At 38.3% G+C, this 22,867-nt stretch overlaps 2 protein-coding genes across 4 annotated transcripts in view; both read left to right on the plus strand.

Annotated features, from left to right (window-relative positions):
• The window catches only part of LOC127452570 (ETS domain-containing transcription factor ERF-like), an 88,224-nt gene extending 77,897 nt beyond the window's left edge, over positions 1-10,327 (plus strand). Inside the window, exons 3-5 of the mRNA XM_051718128.1 lie at positions 2,724-2,839; positions 2,943-3,955; positions 5,820-10,327. Of these exons, the coding sequence (XP_051574088.1) occupies positions 2,724-2,839; positions 2,943-3,955; positions 5,820-6,425 (1,735 nt within the window). The 3' untranslated portion in view covers positions 6,426-10,327. The remainder of the gene's footprint in view (positions 1-2,723; positions 2,840-2,942; positions 3,956-5,819) is intronic.
• A 2,855-nt stretch (positions 10,328-13,182) lies between these two features.
• Positions 13,183-22,867, plus strand: part of LOC127452568 (protein capicua homolog) — a 44,685-nt gene continuing 35,000 nt past the window's right edge. The window contains exon 1 of one of the 3 annotated variants that reach the window (XM_051718122.1): positions 13,183-13,418. The gene's annotated coding sequence lies outside the window, so the exon portion shown is untranslated. The remainder of the gene's footprint in view (positions 13,419-22,867) is intronic. The other 2 variants (XM_051718120.1, XM_051718121.1) reach the window with 2 other exon arrangements.

Below are 22,867 nucleotides of genomic sequence, written 5' to 3' on the forward strand. Positions count from 1 at the left end.
TCCCTCCAGGAATCAAATGCCCTGTCGATGTTCACTCTAGTTTTCGCTTGACCACGATCACGTTCCCGCTTAGCCAGACTGGATTCAGTAAAAAATTTTTTTTTTTTTTTTTGGCTTACTCAGAGTTTGTGTAGGAGTCGGTGTTGTGCTGGGAGCTGGACGTTTGCTGGATTCCATCTCTAAGATAAAGTTACCTAGTGTTGCAGTTTGTTGACGCTGTTGAATAGCGGAAGAGAAGCTACTGTCTGAGGCAAAGCTCTCGGGAGCGCGCATAAACGTCACATCCTTTGGATTTTCCCGGCAAAAGCGACCCACTCCCTTCGCATGAAAATCAGTCTACAGGCTTTAAAAGGCAACCTAGGAAGTCCAGGAAGGGCAAATTTTTTAAGTTGCATTACAAGCCGTTCACACATTGGCAAAAAAAAGGTGAATATTACATGAAAATTTTTACATATTGCACCTTTAAGTAGGCGCATATATGCTTCCTCTCTATGTAAATTAGGCTCATTATAGATTGCACTAAAATCATGCTATTACAAAGGAAATCAGACAGTAAACTCATTTTCATTCAAAAGAAATGTTTATGTACATCTTACTGTATATTAATCATGGTAGTAGAAATTCGTCAATTAATGATCAATCAAATGATGAAGATATTTTTGTTTTAAGAGTTTCTGGCCCTATTTTGTACTCTTTTCATGGAATGTTCCAGAAGTAAAAAATAAGCACCCATTTTTTTCAACCTGTTGATTTGTACACCACAGTCCAGGATGTCATCAATAGAGCATCCCTTCATCTATGTTCTCATCCGTGATCCATCAGATAGCTCAGGTTATTGCCTCCAGCCAAACAGTGCAGAAGTAAGTGGATTGTGTGAGTTGGATGTCTATCCATGCAAACACTGCTCTCGCTGCTGATGTATTTGGTAGGCATGCTAATCCACAGCTGTCAAGTATATTTATATCTCATTGTGTGGCTCAAAGTGTTACCTTGGGTCACATGATCACTGATTACCTGCTTACATCTATGTCTTTGTTAATAGTTGTATTTAAGGTGCGAGAAGCATATGTTGTAGTGCCTGTTGCAACACGCTTTTCCTGTCCGGCATTTGACGTGCACATACATACTTAGCAGTAAAAACTTGTCTGAACCCAAGAAAACAAAACCCTGTTTGAACATCCTCAAATTATCCTGACCACAATTCAAATGCATTTATACAAGCACATGTCTCAGTCTGACCACAAGTCTGTATCTGTCTGTCTCGACTTAATCTCCTTCAGACAAGACTGTCTGAACTCTAAACACACACAGTGCAGAGTAAGTAAATATATCCTCTATGCATTTGAAAAGCTCTGTGTCAGCGTCTTCTCCAAAACATGCCATTCAAATGAACTGTGGCTTGTGAGTTATGAAAGATGCTGTCAATGGGAATTTGAACACACATACACCCTCTTGTGTAGATCTGCAAGGAAGATGCAGTGTTAATGGAGTTACATAAATGGATGGAGGGTTGTGAGGAAAAGAGAGAGATGTTATGTAAAGCGCTAGGGAAGGACAAAGGTTAATGTATAGATAGGAAGAGAGAGCGAGAGAATGGGATTATATAAGGGGATAAAGAAAGAAGAATTTATCGGTGGGTTATAGTGTTATATAAACAGGCACCAGAGTGACCAGAGCCATCCAGACAAGTTTACAAACACATATAAACAAACATACATATCCATGTGTCTTTCCTTCCTATACGCTTTTATCTGAGAATGGGTCTTATTATCTATTCACTGGGTCTCATTCATACCGTGTGTACACATTTTTACGTAAAACTTATGTGTGAATGTTTTAATGCAGAAATCATGATTCATCCATAAATTTGCACTTAAATATTTCAACAAACACTGTTAAGCTAATATATATATATATAGAGAGAGAGAGAGAGAGAGAGAGAGAGACATACTGTATATAGATCTCATAAGTAGTCTCGTAATTTATACAAATATAAGAGATAAATTTAAAATAAAATTAATTAGTTCTGCCCTTCAGAAGTTACATAAAAAATGTTTACATATATCCTAAAAACAAAATAATAACAATCTGCACATCATCCTATTCAAAGGTTTACAGAGTTTACAGCCCATTTTGTGTTGTCTATACCTATATAAAAGCTGTTTATTGTGTTTAAACTAGTGATGCACTGAAATTTAGGCCAACTGAAACTTTTGTCAAATTTGCCATAAAATGCCATTTAATTTAAACAGAACCGTTAGCTTAAAATTTGATAAAAGAAACATTGACAGAGTAAAAGCAGCTTTTATGCTGAATGATCTTGGCTTCATTACATTTAATGTTGACGTTGATTATTGTTTCAGGTGCTTTTGAAACACTAGACTTTACTCAAAGATCTTGCTGTAAATGCTCTCAGGATGTTTGCCAAGAGTGAATGAATGAATGATGAATTCGTCAGCCAAGAGTGACGAATGGCTTAAAAGGAGAGGTTGTGTATAAAGCCCTTTTATGGAAATTATTTTGGCATGTATTATGGTAATTACTAACTGCAGGCATACTCACCTGTTCACGTGTGAATCTGGTTGAAATTTTGTGTGAGAACCTTTTCTGTGCATATGATTATGCAATTATTAGTGAATTAGACCCAATTTATTGTCAAGATTCACAGAATGTGGATTGATTTAAATTCTATGCTCCCTATTGGGTTCTGTGTGTCTGTGCAGGTATTACTACAACAAGAGGATTCTACACAAAACTAAAGGAAAACGCTTTACCTACAAGTTTAATTTCAACAAGCTGGTCCTGGTCAACTACCCTTTTATTGACATGGGGTCTGGAGGTACAAGACAAGCACACACACACCTATCACATACGCTTACTGTATTTACACAGTACAAAACACAGCTAACACACTCCTTCCATCTGTGCTTCTCTTTCCGCAGGAGCAGCTGTTCCTCAGAGTGCTCCACCAGTGCCTACAGGTCCTCATTTCCGGTTCCCTCCATCCACCCCGTCAGACATGCAGGTGTCTAAGGTGCTGCGGTCCCCCAGCAGCGAGGAGCTGCGCAGTCCCGGGATATTCAGCGGGATGGGTCGCCGCATAGCCCGTGGGTCCGTCTCTGACTGCAGCGATGGGACTTCTGTCAACTCGGAGATCGAAGAAGGCAATGGAGGAGTGACAGAGGAGAGAGTGACGGAAAGAGTGGCAGAGAGAGGAGGAGGAGGCTTTCGAGGTGCAGTTCATCCTCGTTTGTCTCACGAGGCAATGTTCAGGATGTATGGAGGACTGGGAGGTCACAGAGGTTATCGGGTGTCAGAGGTTGCCAGGCACAGAGTTCATCCCGAGCCTCTATCACCGTTTACCGGAGGGTCAGGTCTGTTGGCGCCACCTCTCTCCCCGGCACTCTCGATGACCCCAGGCTCTCACCTGCCCTACAGCCCCTCCCCTACTCTGTCGCCCATGCCTGGCTCCATCTTCTCCTTCAACCCAGATGATATGCAACGCTGCCTGCAGGCTCACACTCAGAGCGTCTACAATTACCACTTGAGCCCTCGTGCCTTCTTCCATTACCCGAACATCATCGTCCCTCAGCCTCAGCGCCCTGACAAAGGTATGCCTGGGCACCAGGTCTGTGATCATGGCCCTGCCGAGAGACCCTCGGTGCTCAACAGCCACCACTCCAGCATCCCCCCGCCTCACGCTCATCCAATGCACCACCACCTGGGGGAGGACCAGCACCATTCACCCTTCAAGTTTAAGCTCCAGCCTCCTCCACTGGGCCGAAAGCAGCGCGAAAGTCAGGGAAGGCAGGGGTCACTGTCCTCCACATCTACATCAGGACTGGGCTCCTCCTTGTCATTCGGCAGTGACCTTAGCTCAGCTGGTGGATCGGGACTGGTGTCCAACTCCTCCTCAACTGGCTCTCTGAACAGCACTGGGCTTCCCAAGATTAAGGTATTCATGAATTACATTGAATTACATGGTTTGCCCTCATACAGGACTTAAAGGGTTAGTTCACCCAAAAATGAAAATGCATAATTTATGAAAACTCACCCTCATGCTATCCCATATGTGTATGACTTTCTTTCATCTGCTAAACACAAACGAAGATTATAATAGATAATATTTCAGCTCTTTAGGTCCATACATGCAAGTGAATGGTGGCCAAAATTTTTAAGCTCCAAAATCCACATAAAGGCAACATAAAAATAATCCAGATGACTCTGGTGGTTAAATCCAGATCTTCTGAATCTTCTGAGAAACAGATCAATATTTAAGTCCTTTTATCTTCACTTTCTCTTTCTGTTTTTGGTGATTCACATTCTTCGTGCATTTCAACCCCTACTGGGAAGGGAGGAGAATATATGATAACAATGATTAAATATTGATCTGTTTCTCACCCACACGTATCATATCATGTCTGAACACATGGATTTAACCACTGGAGTCTTATGGATTACTTTTATGCTGCCTTTATGTGGATTTTGGAGCGTCAAAATGTTGGCACCCATTCACTTGCATTGTATGGACCTTCAGAGCTGAGATATTCTTCTAAAAATCTTCATTTGTGTTCTGCAAAAGAAAATAATTAATTCACATCTGAGATGCCAGGAGGGTGAGTATATCATGAAAGAATTTTCATTTTTGGGTGACCTATCCCTTTAAAGCCTAAAGAGCACAACAATGCCCGCCCACTTTTCCAGCCATCTTTGTTCTGTTTTATTTATTTATTTATTTTTCTGATAGCGATTTCATAAAATCCTTCATAAAAGAGTTCTAAGTCATTAACCAAACCAATCAGCTCCGAGGTGAATCACAACATTACAAACCTTGATTTAAATTATTTTTGAATTCATTTTAGTTTGTATTTGAAAATCGCACAAAAGACAAAGGTACAAGGCTGTGTACTTAATGTCTTTATTAAGGGAATGAACTAAATGAACTACAGAAGAATTGTGAATTATGTAATCAAATGAAAATATGGAAAAATGTATCAATATTGGTTATAAGTTGTAAGTTATAAGTTGTTGTACATACAAATATATAAGTATTTTGAGAGTGTAGATATACAATCGATTAACAACCTCCAAGCTCTGGTAGGTATGTCTTTAAATATTTTTTGGTTATCTTTAAAATCTAGTTGCCTATGGAAAAAATGTATAGGATTTTTACTTCAGCAAACAGACTGTTGCGCTAAATTCACACTGAGGTCAACATTTTGATTAAAAAAACAAAACATGCACAACAAGATTTGAAAATGAAATAATGCATCTCTGTAAACTCCTTGACACAAGTCTGAAATATTGAACCTCATTAATCTCATTTTTTTTGTATTTGGAGGCTAGGTCCAACAATGCAGAAGAACTCATTAAAGGGATAGTTACCAAAAAATGAAAATAAATCTGTACTTTACTCACTCTCATGTTGTTCCAAACCCGTATAAATTCCTTTCTTCGTGGAACACTCAAGGAGATGTCAGTATTCAAATTCATTGTTTCTTTTATCCATACAATGAAAGCGAATGGTGACTAAAATCTCCTTCTGTGTTCCACGGGTTTAAAATTAGATGAGGGTGAGTAAATGATGACAGAACTTAACATTTTGGGTGAACCATCCATTTGGGGTATCCAAACAAAATGTCGTCAGTCTGTGTGTAAATAGTTTTGGCAAAGAAATTGGTGAATATTTAACTTTTGTTGTTTAGTCGCATCAGACCTGGTGTTGACAAGCCTTTAAACTTAAATGTGCCATAAAGCATGTATAAATCAACCACCATGACCCTGTTTTGACACTACAACTGCTCTCTCTCTCTTAATAGGTTGAGCCCATATCTGACATTGAATCAGAAGAGGAAGTCGAAGTGACTGACATAAGTGATGAAGAAGCTGATGAGAGATATGAAGAGTGTGACGTTTTCCCCTCTCACTATAATAAACACCATCATCACCACCATCACTATCCTCACAACCAAAAGCACCATCAGCCCAACGGCACTGATGCCCCTCTCCACCCAGATGAGGACTTAGAGGAGGAGGTGTTCAAAGCCCCCGCCCCTCTGCCCTTCTTCATCTCTCCCACCTCATCCTCAGGTGATGGTTGCCGGGGTAACACTGTTGTGAAGAGCGAACCTGTAGAGCCTACAGACATGCAGTTACCGTCTGGTGAATTGCCGCAAACACACTCCCAATGTATCCCACTGAAGCTCCGGTTCAAACGGCGCTGGGACCAGGACCAGCACATGGAAGAAGCAGAGGATAAGAAGGTGAGAGGAGAAGAGAGGAGGAGAGAGAGGAACGGAGAGGTGGAGGAGAGTGGAAGTGGGAGTGGAGAGGCAGAAAGCCCACCTCCTCTTGCTCATCACAGAGTTAGTGCTGACCTGCACCGAGCCACGGCACAGCTGTCACTGGAGAACAAGGACTGCTGATACACAAGCGCGTCAACACATTTACATGACTGCTGATACACAACACTCTTTACAACTGCTGATGGACCCACACTCACATGTGACTCTTTAGAGATCAATGACTGCTAATACTTTACTCAAAAATGAAAATTCTGACATCATTTACTCACCCTAATGAAGTTCCAAACTGGTATGACTTTCTTCCGTGAAACAGAAAAGATGTTTGGCAGAATGACAGCCTTTCACTTTCAATGCAACTTTTTCCTATACAATTTAAGTGACTGAGTGACATAAGGGTGAGAAAATGGAGACAGAATTATAATTTTTGGTTGAACTATCCCTTTAAACTTGCTGCACACTTAGACTAACTAATCCTTGATTAATCTAATCCCAGTTCCCCACACTCCTCTCCCTCCTCTGCCACCCTCACGTGTGTGTGCATCACAACTTTTGCTGAGTGGCTTGCCAACACATGTTCTAGTGCATCTCGGTGTGGCCATGATGAGGAATGAGTTCACCCATGTGCCGCAGCGACCCTCAGGAGTCATGAACTTTGACTTTTGGCACTAGAGAATATTGTATATTTTTAAATGACAATTTTATTTTGCAAAGTGCCTGTGAACTATCCCTCAAAACCCCACAAACAGAGAAAATTTCTTTTGTGATAGACATTGGGAGGACACTAGTGGGTTGACTAGTCTGATTTGAGGGGGTTTGATCTTCGTTTCCAGCATTTCCCAGCATTTGTCCCTCAGTGACAGACTATGATCAATCTGCATATGATGTGGTGGTAAACAAATGCACAGAGAGTCACAAACAGACACTGCTCTAAAACCAGCCTGGTCAGAAGTCAGAACCCTCAGGGACAAACTCCCCCCAACACACATACACACACACACACACACACACACACACACATACATACACACACAGATAATCCCTTGTTCCCTGTATGAAGCCTGAACAGATTGTTGAAACTGTGTGTCACAACTGAGCATTTGTGCAGAAAATGTGCATTTGATTGCTAAGTGTGAATGAATGCATGTGTTTATGGAAATCTAGCTGTGTGTACATTCTCAGGATATCTCCATCCTCTCTTTTCCATCCAAACCAGCTCTATCCAAACTATGTAAACCTTAAAACAATCTCTCAAATTGTGTGCTCTTTCATTCGTACTTTTTTCTGGGTCCATACCTGAATCATTTTCACTCCGTTGGGGTGTTGACTTTTTGGATGAAATGACTCGGGCATAACACACAGTTCGGAGACCATACCCTCAAATCTCTTAAACAGCTAGTTCCTTAGTCACAAGATTCCCTTGTCTAGTCAGTCCTTTAGTGTGTACTAAACCAGCATCTCTCTCTCTTTCACACACACACACACAAAGCATGTACAGTTATACTAGTTTCACCAGGACCCAATATTTAACCATAACTGCTTGAGGATGCTTTAAGAATATTTTTTGTTTTTACCCTTGAGAACCAAGTGCTGATTCGGGGTCCTGATTAATGTCAAGTCATTTAGGCCATGTCCACACTAATAAGTTTTAATTTGTAAACAAATTCATTTCACTACATTTACGCCTCTCATCCACGCTAGAATGCCATTTTTCTTCATCGAAAATTGAGCATTTCGAGAACTCTCATATTTTGGAAAACTAGAGTTTTCAAACAAAAACAGATTAGTGTGGACGTGATCTTAGCCATATTACAACAGCAAATCTTGCCCTGGACCACTATGCGGTCTTATTGTGTGGGGAAGTGAAATCATAGTTGGCATTCATAGATAGAAAGAGGTTCAAATCCCTTAAATAAACATTTTAAATGCCAATTTAAGTATAAAAGGATAGTAGAAGACGTTTGGCCAGAAGTCGCTCTATCACACACATAAACTAGCCCCTTTCACACATACAGCCTTTTCCAGAAAATGTACAGTATTTTTTCAGTTTAGAGGTCACGTGTGAACTCTGAACACAACCTTTTTTAAAATACTGGTATATTTTGCTCTGGCAATTTCTCTTAATGAAAAGTTGTATCATAAATATGCATACTGATGGTATGTGTGTACAGCACATTTGTTACATTTACCAGTAAAGGCAAACCAACAATTTTCCTGTATTTTACCTTTTTGCATGTGTGAAAGGGGCTAATGATACACAAACTCTGCCTCGTATGCCTTGTTTTACTAGCATGTCTAAAAAGGTTAAAGGAAAAACTCAAATCTAAAAAAAAAAAAAAAAAAAAAAAGGACAGTATACACTCTTTATATAATATGTGTTAAACACTGTAAACAACAGCTGTTAAAAGCACAGCATTAAATATATTCAGGGCGTTTTGTAACATTTCGTTTCAAGGGGAAGGTTGATTCTTCTCCTCATGGATAATGTTGCCATTTTGGTAAGGAAGGAAATTGTTGCTTTTTTTAACCAGTTAATAACATGTAGAATAGAGGAGTGAAAGACAAAGTTGTACACGAAACTCTAACGAAGCACGAGAGCTTTGCACCACGGATGATGTGGCACATTCGGTTCTTGAAGCAGCATGCACCTCCTTAACATCCTGTTCCTACTGCCATAACTGGTGTGTGTGTGTGTGTGTGTGTGTGTGAGAGAGAGAGAGAGAGAGAGTGTTTGTGTGTTTCTGACAGAGGCTTGTATGCCAGTCCACACCCAAGGCTTTAATTCGTTTGAAATCTTGCATCATGAACCTCATAAACATGTGTGCACTAAAGCCCCGTGGAGGACAAAGTTGAGCACCAAACTGGATGAGAGGTACCAGTGAAGTGGCATTGGACAGAATTGCACTGTTTATCGTTAACAGAACTGGCAACAGTGTCGACCTCCTCAAAGTTTTTGACTCTTTCTAGCTGCCTTACTACCCCTCTTCAACCAGAATTGATTATGCTCAAGATGTTCACCTCCTACTTCACAGATTTTTGGATGAAACAAGCCTTTACTTAAAGGGATAGTTCACTCAAGATGAAAATTCTATCATCTTTTACTCACGAGTAACACGTAAGAAAGAAAGTCATGGGTCTGGAACAACAGGAGGGTGAACTATGCCTTTAAGATGCACTTGTTTAATGCCCTGGCATACCTCATAATATAAGAGGTGGAGTTAAATTTTGAGATGGGGTGTTTATATGTCTATATATGCTTGGGCACAAAGTGCGTGTACCCTTCTCTTTAGGAGGGGAGATATTTGTTTAATTCCTTAGGCTGCTCTCATTGGTTATTCCAGGACGATAACAAGTCAAATTATGTTTTGTCGAGTTATGTTTTTTTCTCCCAACCTGCTTCTGTTTATCTTCTTTCTGATGTCAGCGTTGCTGTTCATCATAATTATTATTAGTTATTATCATTATTATTTTTGTTTAATTTTTCTTCTCACATTGTAGTCTTTATAACATTATAATGTATACATTACTGTAAAAGATCCTTTGAAGAATGCCCCACTCTGCCTTCCCACTGAGCAACCCAACAGTGTGTTTAGTGTAACATTTTAAAATTTGTAAATTAATGTAAAACTGTAACTTTAAAATGGGTGTTTGTTGTGGAGAATATAGGGTGGAGGACGGGCATTTGAGGGAGGATCTGGCTTATGATTTGAACTCAAGTCATGTCATGTAATTGTTATTTTGTAGTGTTACTGATTTATTTCTCTTGTAATTATTATTATTTTAATTTTTTTCCATTTGGGGATTGTATGATTTTAAAAGATATATTGTGTATTGTTTTATTGTGTATACGTCTATCTCTACCACTTTCTTTCCCGAAATTTATATCTGTGGTTTCATAACTCATAATAACAGGTTTTAATACCATGATGTAACATTTGAATTCTTCCTTTTATTCATTTTTGAGTTCTTTTTTCAGAATTGTAATTAAAATGTAATCAGGGTCAATTAAACTGGTTAAAATGCCATCTGATTCTCTTAGAGTTTCTGCAACTTTTTTGGTCTTTTTACTCTAAACATTAGTAAATTGTAGGTTAGAGAGTTAGAGGGAGCTGAAGTGTAGATGTTCTTTCAACCTCCCCGTTACTGGTGTCTGATGTTTTTTATTTTATTTTTTATTTTTTTATTGAAATGCACTATTACTCATAAATCGGGAGTTCTTGATGCATGCAGTATAAACATGGCCCAGACTACCGATTTCAAATGAGAATTGTTTTACCATACTAAATAAATATAATTCCATGCAAAGGAATACGCTTCAGTAGACACATAGAAATTTGTATAGTTCTGAAGCGCTCTACAAAGAAAGCCTGTTGATATGGTAAATAACACATTCTCTTTAAGACTGACCTCTACTGTCTGAAGAGCACATGTACAAGTGTTAACCACCACCTGAAATCATCACCATTCATTTTGAGATGTTTCTGATATCATTTTGCATACACAAATACACCTATTTTAAATATTCTCACTATGAAAGTGCAAGTATACAATTATACAATACTGCTAATGATAGTAACAATTATTAATTTTAGGGAAGTGTCTAGCTTTGGCCTGTTTAACAGAAATGTCATTATCAGATGATCACATTTAATAGGCAAAAGCATAAAGGACCACAAGTAGAACACAGCTTACATCTGTCAAAAAACAAACAAACAAAAAAAAAAAAAAAAAATTGAAGGAAACTTTTATACTTGCTGTTGTAATTGTTATGAAGAGTCATTGCACAGATGTGTAACTTCTTGTCTACTAGAGACCAGTAAACATTTCTTCTCTCTTTTCCACTTTATAGTATCCGCTCTCTTGGTAGTCCAATTGAAACTAGTGTGTTCTGTAATGGAGCAAGCACAGGTTCAAAATCATGACCATTTTTAGCACATTTTGAACTTGACATTGTATAATGACCTTAATATTATTTTCACTTCATTCATACTGGTAACTTTTTGTATCCACTCATTTAACTTTGGAATTTCAATTCTTCTAGCAAAAAAAAAAATCAAATGCAAAATATTTCCCTGTAATAAGTAAGCTTAAGATCTGTTTCCCATTCACATCAATGATCTCCAAAAGCACAGACTGAATAAAAACCTCACTTCATTTGAGTGATTCAAATGAAACGTGTGATCATATTTCTGCCTCTGGTTCGGCTCATCATCCCTGTCATGTTTTGTTTTTGTCACATTCTCTGTCTGTCATCTCCCTTTTGCTTCTTTTATCACCTAGTCATTGTCTGCATTTCGGGGAGCTAGAGGAGGGAATACGGTCCCCTGTGTCACAGTAGGGAGTGTAGGGCAGCGGGATGGATGTGTGGCAGCTGATTGACACAGCACTGCAAAGCCAAAATAAAGGGGTCATCATCATGGTGGGGGTCAGGTCAAAGGGCAGGGCTCCAGGGAGTGGAAGAAGTGCTAATGAGGTAGTATAGACACTTCAAGTTTGTATTACCATCTTTTGTTAGCAGATACTTGAGAAGAGAAAATAGTTCTTCCATTTTTTTAATAAGTCACAATTTTCCTTTTGCTCAGTGAGATCGTATAGAAAAATTTTAAGGGGGCAGAACTAAAGAACTGTAACATGTTTAGACTAAAAGCTATCAGAATCCCCCATTACACACATGAAACCGACAGAGGTCGCTGCGAGTCGCCTCAAGATTTCAGGATGGCGCTTGGTAGTACTTGAATCTGTCTACAACATCGATTATGTAACAGTTTCTTTCTCTTCTCGTTCTCGGACGAATTTCACAAAGAGCACAAGTACGTTTCTACACGTCAGTATGTCTGAAATATGACTTGTCATGTTTAACTTAACTGAACACATGCATTTTTTTTACAATTATAAAAAATTGAAGAACAGTATTTTTGTTTAATATTTGAATTACGTTTTACTAGCGTGTCCTGGAACAGTGATTAATATTGCTTTAATATCAGTCACTAGCATGTTGTCCTACTACGCATCAAGCACAGTGTTAGTAAAGTACGTCAGGCCACGCCCCTGCCATCCTGCTGGTGGCAACACGCTTGATGACTTCATCGCTGAGTTTGATCATTGGCTCGTCGGCGAGCCCATTCTGGCCAATCGCACGGCGCCATGATGACGTCACCCCCCAAATCCTACAAGGATTGTACAGATGGGGCGGAGCTCAACGGCACATACGTTAGAGACAGCAGAATGGGGCATAGCGATTGGCTCTCGCGCACGAGGGCTGTTGCTGAGAGAAAAGAGAGGCAGAGTGGAAAAAATAAAGAGCGAGAAAGTCAACACACGTATCCCGCATTCACAAGCATACTAGTGTGAGAGTAAGAGGCTTTCACAATGTAAATATCACTGAGATTAACCAATTTAACATTTTAGTAATTTTGCCTTTCTGTTTCATCTTCAAAACTTTATCGAAAATGGGGCGACTTAATATATTTTAGATATCGCAGATAGTATTAAAATGAAAATGTTCGAGTTCTTTAGCTCGCAGCTCAGGGGAAATAAAATAAAAAAATAAATAACTGTGTTGCGTTGTCGTTTGTGGTAAACACGCAGGTTTATTTAGGGAGCGAACACTCGTATTGCGCTATTGGCCAGCCCTTCTTGAACACTTCCCCAATGCCCGCCCACACCCTGTTCCTAAGGTTCCCAACGCTCTCATTGGATACTGTAACTTTTGGAGTGTGGACCGGCTTGGTATTTCTCTTCACCACGATTGGTCGGAAGTGCCTGTCAATCAAATGGAAAACGCCACAGAGAAACGCCTCTGAGTTCGTGCAGTCACATCCATAGGTTACTGTATCTGTCAGTTCGCTCTGATTGGTCCGGCGGGCCAGCTGTTAGTGGTTCATTCACCATTTTGTGATTGTAGTGGAAAAGGGATTCATATAGTTTTTAATCCCAGTCTGAGTTGCTGTTGGGAGCGGGGCAAAGATGTTTAACGGAGGACCGATATAAAGTACAATTCCCGACAGACAGAAGACATGGACGGACGTTACACGCCACTTCAGACGAAACGAGAGACCCCATCTGCAATTTGCACCGTAAACTCAATGGTTACCACCTAAGTAATTTGCTGTTTTGGTGAGTTGTTGTTACTCAAACGAATCCACCGCTAATATTTGTGGGAATCTGTATTCCAGAGATGGCTGTTCAACTGACGTGTTTATGCAAAAGAGAAATTGAGAGCGAGCCAACTCACTAAAATATGAAGGAAGGACCTAGAGCAAGAAGGAGAGAGGGGGTGGGGATGCAGAGTTAAACTTTGTTAAATGTTTTAAAGACAGTGCTCAAACCATGCTTTTGAGTAGCGGAATAAGTTATGCCTTTCCGACGTGCTTTGACTGAATGGCACGAGTTTGAGTAACTTGAACAGGCACTCATGCACGGCGTTACGCACTGGCAGGATTACGCGAGTTCAGCTCGAGGAAGGATTGCACTACCTACAGCACTACCGAGCACTAACGTCACGGCGTCAATGAAAAAACAAACAAATTAATACTTCACTCCGTAACCGACACTGTTACTCGAGCTTACTACAAGATCTGCCATCAGCTCACTTTCCTGTGATCTACTCGAACGGCGCAGAAAAGGTGAATAATTTGCCACTTTTGCTGCGTGTACGTCCTTATTGACATGAGCAACCGATGCGTAGTGTCTTTGCACGTCGTTACGAGTGTGTTTGAACACGTTTTAAAGCTTTTCTTGTCTAATTCCGCGTCTCACAACATCGGCTGTTGTGAGTCCTTGGCATAGTACTCTACTCCCGTGACATTGCGAAGCGCTGCGAGTACTAGTACAACCACCGGCGGGCTTCGTGCGCATTCTGACGGTACGATTTTCAATGTTGTGCATTACTTGCAACGGCTCACCCCATAGTCCATACGTCTTTGGAATAATTCCATATAGACTTTAATCCTAATAGCAATTCTGCAATCAACATTGTAAAAGTACCAGTTAGTACTTATGGCCTTCAATAGAGCTTCTGCGCTGGCACCAGTAGGTTGTTCATGTTCCACACTCTGAGATTTTGTCAGGGGATGTGAAATGTTCAGATATGCATGTACATTTATGCACAATGCTGTTAAAGAGTGTCTCCATAATGATGGCTCAGTTTGTCTGCATTAAAAGCATCATGTGTGCCACTTTACCCGGCCGCTTTAACTAAAGGTAGGTTTGTGCATCTGATGACCTTTGCTCCTTTGGGTCATCAGATAAATGAGTGATGTACTTCCATGTCTGATTGATAGTGGTGGTGGAGGATGTTGTTTTGGGCAGCATTGCTTCTACGTCACTCAGTCCTTGTACTGCTTCAGCGTCCATACAGCTCAAATGGCTTGCACGCACTTGGTAAACAATGCAGCCTGTGAAATATTTTAGGCACTGATTTCGTAGTGTGTGAGCTCTTTTGGAGGGGATTTTTAGAGTGTGTGACATGTTCGACTGCTAGTTTTTGAAGAGCATGGCATGTGTCCTGATGTCCCTGTTGTGCGCTCATCTTCTTGAGTTTCTTCTGTGTTGCATGTTTTTGCTGTTTCATGAGTGTGACTTAAACATCGCCTTGGTGACCCACTTTGAGTCCAAATAAATCAGGTAATAGTGTGGGAAATGGTCGGGCTTGGGGAGTAAGGAAGTCATAGCACCCATGCATGCCCCAGAGCTGCACGGCACTGCACTGCTGCAGCCCTGCGCCCTCTTGTTTGCCCCAGAATGCACATTTGGAGAACAATCTGTGAATGAGCACCTCGATGCACACTCCTAAACAAAATCAGTGTTGATACGCAATGTTTTGTGTGGGCAGATCGTTCATTTGAAAATTTTATTTTGGTGTATGGCTGCTTACATTTTTTTTGTTGTCAAATTATTTATTTATTTATTTATTTATTTGCATGCTTATGCTGCTTCGTAACACTGCAGTGGATCATTGCACTGTTAGACTTACTCTTCAGTTAAATCCTAGAAGTGTGACAGGCTGGCATACTGGCATCACAACTGCATGTGAGTCTGTGTCCCCCTTTTCTGTTATATATTTGCACATCAGTTTTAATGGTCTGAAAATAAAGATAGGTACTTATTGACCACTGAGGGCAACAAAGTGTATATGATTGTATTCTGGTTTGAATAAAGTCTTAAACACAAGCAGTTTTTCCAATGTACTGACAACTGGTGCATGGTGCATGTGTATGCGTATGTGTGATCTTGTGTGTATGTGCCTGCCATTGCTTTGTGATGCACATTAAACACATATATAGGCTTTAAAATTGAACAAATTCTGCAATATCACACTTAATCTGTCTTAAAACCCAAAATTCCATTTAGAGCTATCACGTTTTAACCATAAGCTGAAATATGTTCAGGCTTATTTGATTCACCTTTTTCAAAGTAAAGCCTAAAAAATTATACATGTATAAATGAAAAAAGTGTTCTTATGGAGTGGACATATTCATTATGTATTCTGAAGTAGGCTAAATCATCTGACCTTTTAGGTTTAAGACAGTGATACAGTGAGAGTTGAAAATTTTATTTTTATTTTTTATTTGTATTCTTTTTCCCAGTTTTAGTTAGGTGTATGTGTTTCTATAATGTTGAAGTGGAGTAAGGTTGTAATGAATACTGAGGTTTGAGTTGTTGGCCTGAGTGAGGATGGCATGTGTTATGACGATGTTCACATATATAACACAGATACGTTTTAGCTAAAAACAGTCCATTCAGAGTGTGTGCTTGGAATGGAGTTCTGTCATATGGCTGACATCAGAGCTTTTCTTGCTTTAGTTGGACCTTTAATAAAGGTATAATGGTAATAACAAAAATGCTGAGACTTCATTTGACCAGCAGTATTCACATCCATAGAAGTCTAAGCTGTCACCGTTATGGGAAGCGGACCTTGGATCAGCTGAATGTGTGTGTGTGTGTGTGTGTGTGTGGGTTTAATTTTGCATGACTACTGCGAAATTTATGAATGTTTTTATCTATGTAACTATTCATTTATAATATAATTATTTTAACAATGTGTTAACCTGTTAGCGTTTACATTTCACTGTGGTCACATGTTTGATTATTTTGTAATTCCTATATAGTTTGTTTAGACAGGAATACTATATATATTTATGAATATTTGGACACTTTTCTAATATCTACTCTGCTAGTCTGTATTTTTCCTTTTTTTTTTTTCTCAGTTTAGATAGAGACCACCTTGAATTAATAATGCTCAATCTTGAAAATGAGGCATAACATTTAGCCTATTACGTTAACAAAGGAACTTTATATTATTGTTCCAGTTCTTGACAGCTGAATGATGTGCAGTGAATTAATTGCAAAACTATATAATTTGTGGAGAAGTTCTGCAGCAGTTCTAGTTCATCTAGTTGATGGAGATGTGAAAAGCAAAATTCATCTGTGTGAAATACCTCTGACAAAAACTACACATAGGCTTGAAATTATTCTGATTTAATTATCAAATATATTTTCCAGTTATCAATGGTTTAAGTTCATATAGAGCTTAATCATTGGCAAAATAGTGATTTTGTGGATTGTTCGATTTAAAGGGTCACAAGCATCCAAAATGATAGGTTGTGTAGTTTGACGTCATCCTTGGGGTTTTCAGTTTCCTGAGCAGAAATTCCCAGAAGCAGCAGGGATCTCTGAATTTATGCAAACTTAGCAACACATTTTAAACAACATGTTTAAGCTTAATGGCAGATTATATGATCATTTTATATTTCAAAATGCTTTGATGCATTTCTGATTGTGGTATAATGTACAGAAATGTGTATAAGCTAACAAGAATTTGAAAGGAATAGTTCACCCAAAAATGGAAATTGTCTTATCATTTACTCACCCTCATGCCATCCCAGATGTGTATGACTTTTCTTCTGCTGAACACAAACAAACATCTTCAAAAGCTATATGACAAGTCAGTGGGTGATAAACAGATTTACTATCAATCTCCACATTCACTTTCACATTCTTCTTTTGTTTTGTTTTTGGCGATTCGCATTCTTCTTGCATATCGTCAACAACTGGGCAGGGAGAACAATTTGTAGTAATAAAGGACGTATCATATCGCTTCTGTAGATATGGATCTAATCACTGAACCACTTGGACTTTTATGCTGCCTCTATGTGCATTTTGGAGCTCCAAAATTTTGGTCACCATTCACTTGGAATGGACCTACAGAGCTGAAATATACTTCTTAAAGAAGAAAGAAAGACTAACACATCTGGGATGGCATAAGGGTGAGTAAATGATAAGAGAATTTCATTTTTGGATGAACTATCCCTTTAAATGATCATTTTCAACTCTTAATTATATGTAAACTTAAGACGAACATAAGGATTATGTTGGTTCTTTATCAGTTAAGCAACAACTTTGCTTATTGAATATTAATAGGCCAAGGACAAGGAAGGTACAACATGTTTAGATTTTATTGTGTAAAACATGATCATACACTTATAATTATAATATAGCTTTATTGCATGTAATATTCCAGTCATGCATTCACTTTTATACAGAACATATTTATAATATGTTGTGTACCCCTCATTTTTATTTTTCCTTACAGGCTATTAGTAAGTTTTTAGGCCTGTATCAATTAATTTGATCCAGAATGTTATGCTTGGTTGGGTGACTGAATAGAAAATGCTAAAGTAATGTAAACACAATGCGAAACACAACTGACTGTGTCTGACTGTGACACTAATGTCACTCATTTTTAATTAATATCATTATAGATATTGTTCTTCAAATGTGTTTTTCTAAGCAGTCTTTTATGTTGGAAATGAGAAGACTGATCATGTCATATTACAAATCATAATATCTTTTAACAAAGGCTTAAATGAAATACAATTTCAAATGGACATTTTACCATGTGTCTTTAGTTTGTGGATTAGGTGTGGGACTCCTTGCCTATTGTTATTATATATATATATATATATATATATATATATATAATTTTTTTTTTTTTTTTTTTTTTTTTACATTTTCCTCATGGTTATAACATTGCCTGGACTTTCTGACTCCCCATCAAGAGAACACTGGAGATAAACATAATATTACATTACTGATGATAATAATGGAGTTTACTATGAATTTAGGCTTGATTGTTTGTTAGTTGGTATCATGCTGATTCATACATTGGGTTCTAAGCAATATGTGCATCACGCTGGAAAAAGTGCTAAACTGTAAATGTCATCTGTATTTGATCTAACCCTTAAGTTACTTTTGTTAGTGTAACCTAGTTTAGTCACGTTGATTCAGTCATAATAAATATTTTTAGGCTTGAATAAAACCAGATGAAGCACAATTTTTAGGTTACCTGACAATTAAAAAAATTTTTTTTTTTTTTAAATGGCACAATTCCAAAAAGAACATTCTGAAGTTTAACACAACCATCAGACATTTCAGGGATAGAGGATTGTTAAAAATGATATGTAAAGATGTTGATTTTTAAATGAAGCCAAATAACATTGCTGTCTGTATAACGTTCCATGTAAGAATGAGGAAGGAAATCTTTTTCCCTTGCAAATAAACCGTTAAAGGTCAGAAGGAACAGAGGGTGGGGTCTTTTGGAATGACTCAAAGAAATCCCCAATTCTCCTTTTAAAGCCATCTCTCACAGGAAAATCCTGTACATGTTTTGTTTGTGTGGGAGTGCCTGTTTGCAAATTTTTTTGAGAGTGTGGAATCGTAACGTGAGTGAGAAATTGAGTATAGGGTAGTTTGATTTCACACATGTGTTTGTGTGTAAGATTGAATGAGGACTGTTGATAAATACTCATATTAAGTATTAAGATGTGTTTTGGGTGATCCAGTCACATGTGGTCAGCGCTAAATTCAGGAGTAAACAGGGTTTTGTGATCGGAACATACAAAGGTAATCAAAAACGCATGTTACCACATCACATCTGAGGTGTAAATGCTCATCCATCCTAATCCATCTTGGACAACAGCGAAGCACCACCCCTCACCTGTCAATCAACCACTGTGCTTAAACAAGAGTTTTAAACTTTGCTGGTTATGTGCGGCTTTAAAAAGAAATAAATGTCCGATTAGAAAATTTGAAACAGCAAAGACATATACAAGCATGAGAACTTCCCAGATCTTCTACAGTGTGTCTAATATCAACTTGCAAGGACACTTATGAGAAGCACACACATCTAAAGCTTAGTTAATACAGGTACTCCAGTAAAATAACTGATAATTCTGTTTGGAATGTTGTGTTTGTGTTTGGATTAAATTTCAACTGCATGTGTGAGAAACAGCACACCATTTCTTCATGTTTCTTTTGCCTTTTCTGACTTTTGCAGTTTATTATTATGCAGTAACACACTGACATAGTGATTGATGTTTGACATCATGAAATCAGAGACCAACCCCCTCGAAATCTAAACACAAGTGGTCACAGAAAAAGCGTTTAAGTGACCAGGTGTAAACAGCGATGTGTCTGGATTACACAAGATGCATCTTATTACCAGGTGTAAAGAGGGTCGGTTACATGAATACTTCCAAAATCCATCCAAACTCACTTTCAGAAAATGTCTGCTCAGTGTACTTTTCACTGACTCTATAGGGCCTATTTATACTTGGCCACTTCATGCGTTTTCAGTGATCGGATAGCTGTCCGATTATGAAAAGACCAGGTGTAAATGCACTCCGAAATGCATTCGAGAGGGATTGCAATCCGATCCCTCAAACCACTTCAGGAGGTGGTTTGTGACACATTCCATTTGTAACTCGGTCAAGTGTAAATGCCTCTGGCTGTTTACACATATACATTTTACACAACTTTACTCCTCCCAAACAGCGCACTATGTCAGCATAGGGAAAACGGAAAATATAACAGAAGGAACTGAGTATTTGCATAGGACTCGCGTCGCGCAATACATAACAACAAATTAAGACATAGATGCACATTGTAGGAGAGACAGAACTTTTTTCTTCATTTATTCAATGCTGACGAAACTGAAACTAAACACTGACAATGAGCGCAGCTGATGCGCATATGACGGCCAGTGGGGGAAAATACATAGCGTGCACACAAACAGAGACGCGCACTGTTCAAATTCAGTTGGAATCAAATAATAAATCACATCTTTTACATTTTCTGCCTGGCATAAGCATAATTACGGAAGTGATCTCCGTGTTATTTGCATATAGTGCAGGAATTGAAGATTAGAGACACACTGATGTGGCCAAGTGTAAATGGGATGTGCTTATTCAATCGGATAGCAATCCGATCAGTAAAAACGAATTAAGTGACCAAGTGTAAATAGGCCCTATATTGTTGCTAAAGGTTTATGAATAAAAGTAGGTAAATATTTAAAATGTCATGAAACAGGACTACATGGGACAGGAGTGGGTCAAGCACAACTACTCACTTCCAGGCTAAAGGCCCGGGTATAAGGGAAGTGACCCTATTAAGCCCATGTACCATATAAGCCCACTTACAGATTAATTTTGAAATATAAAAAAGACAAAAAGCAAGAGAAAATTTTGTTGTTGAAGAGGAAATGCACATATTTGTTGGTATCATTTTACTTTTATTTGGAGCCAATAAACAAGATGTTTCATCCTTGAGTTATTTGGGACCATGTGCTAACATTGTTTGGCTGCCATTTTGGAAGTTGCTACAAAACTTCACTGTTTTTGAAGATTTCAAAAAAGCCATTTTTCTGGAGATTAACAAACTAGCTGAGGAATGATTAAACAAATGAATTAAGAGATTAATAAATCAAATACAACTTTATATGATTTATTTTCTTTGTATTTAACAGCAATACTTTGTATTTGAAAAGTTGGATTTCATGAGTATCTGGAGCTGGTGCAAGACACTGCCTGGAAAAAAAAGAGAATAAAACTGGCTGATAATCACATTAAATGACAATATATAAGAAGCTTCTTGAGCTCAAACAAGATTTAGTGCTCTATCAGTTATTATTATTCAAAAATGTAACTTTCTTTCCATGTGGGCTTATAAGGAACAGTGCCTTTGAAAAGCCTGTTTGATCATAGCTTAAAGGCTGTATAATTATTTGATTTGTTTTAACAACAATCATAAACATGCTCTACATTGTAAAATATAGAGTTTTTTATTCATGAAAAAATATAATGTGTTTACCTGGAATCTACTATAAATTATTGAAGTTTATTTACCTCTATTATTGACCTATATTGTTCCTAATAAGCCCACTGAACAAATAACCAATTGAACCCATTAAAACATTGCTAACTTATTTATTGTCAACTCTCCATACTGAATCAAGTTTTATTGCAGGGAGAAAATGAATAGGCTGAAAAAAAATTATAAGAAATGTCCCAATATGATTAAAGCTTGTCGGATTCAGAAATTAAATATTTGATTTACTGGTTATGATGTTTGATGTCTAAATCTAAAAATGTATCAAAATTGAGGTGATAGCATTCACATTTTAAAAACACAGTGCTTATTAAGAACACACCTGGGCTTAAATGGTACATGTGCCTTATAAGCCTACTCCAGAATTTCATGTTTGCAATTAAAGTTACTTAATTTTGTCAGTTTATGACAAAACATAACATGAGTGTTTAGATGAGAGATTATTCTTTGATTTAATTCTCACTTTATTGAAAGGCTGTTAACATTTCTGTAAGAAAAGATGTAATACTTAGATTTGGGTGGGCTTAATTGGGTCAGTTCCTCTACTTCATTTTTCCGTGTTCTGGATCGGATAGCGTCTGGTTGACCGTGTTACATTTTAAAGTAGCCTATGTTCTTTTGACAGCAAGCGAATAGGAACGTGTTTGACACATGCGCACTACGACTGCTTTGGGATACTCTTTTAGTACAGTCAATGGCAGACTCATGCGCCGACAATGCGCACAGTCAAGAACCGTCTGCGTGTCGAGAAAATCTTGGCTGTACATCTTATGATGAAATTTTTGGGGCACTTTGCTATATATCAATCATGGGATAAAATTATGAACATGTGAAGCCCAAGTCCAAGACTTTGTCATTAATCTTACAGTTCATACAAAATCCTTTAGTTTAAACACTGGCCACCAACATCTACTCAATTTACTAAATTAAAACCTGATCTTCTGTAAAGCTGCTTTGAAACGATGTGTGTTGTGAAAGGCATTATAGGCCTACAAATAAAAATGACTTTGACTTGACTTGACTACTAGTTTGCTGTTGGATGACTAGTGGAGCATCCTGTCCCATTTGTAGGATGTGTATCTTTCTAAGACTTTTGTCTGCATGTTTTACATCCGTCGTCTTCCGTCAGTCATTTAAATGCTCCCAAACAGCCACTTTTTTGGTGGATTTGAGTCTGGTAGATCTAATTCCTCTGTTATATTTTGGAGTTTGTGTGTAGTTTCCCCAGTTTCACGTGTATTGAAAATTCATGTTCAGCCTGCAACACCTGGCCAAGCACCACGCAGACACCATCCATAACCATACCAACAGCTCCAGTTACCTATACATGCGCAAGAGTTTTTCACATTTAGGCTTACAAAAATTTTAAGAATAACTATTTTAAATTATATAATTATAAA

Source organism: Myxocyprinus asiaticus, chromosome 15, assembly GCF_019703515.2.
Source record: "Myxocyprinus asiaticus isolate MX2 ecotype Aquarium Trade chromosome 15, UBuf_Myxa_2, whole genome shotgun sequence".
NCBI lineage: Eukaryota > Metazoa > Chordata > Actinopteri > Cypriniformes > Catostomidae > Myxocyprinus > Myxocyprinus asiaticus.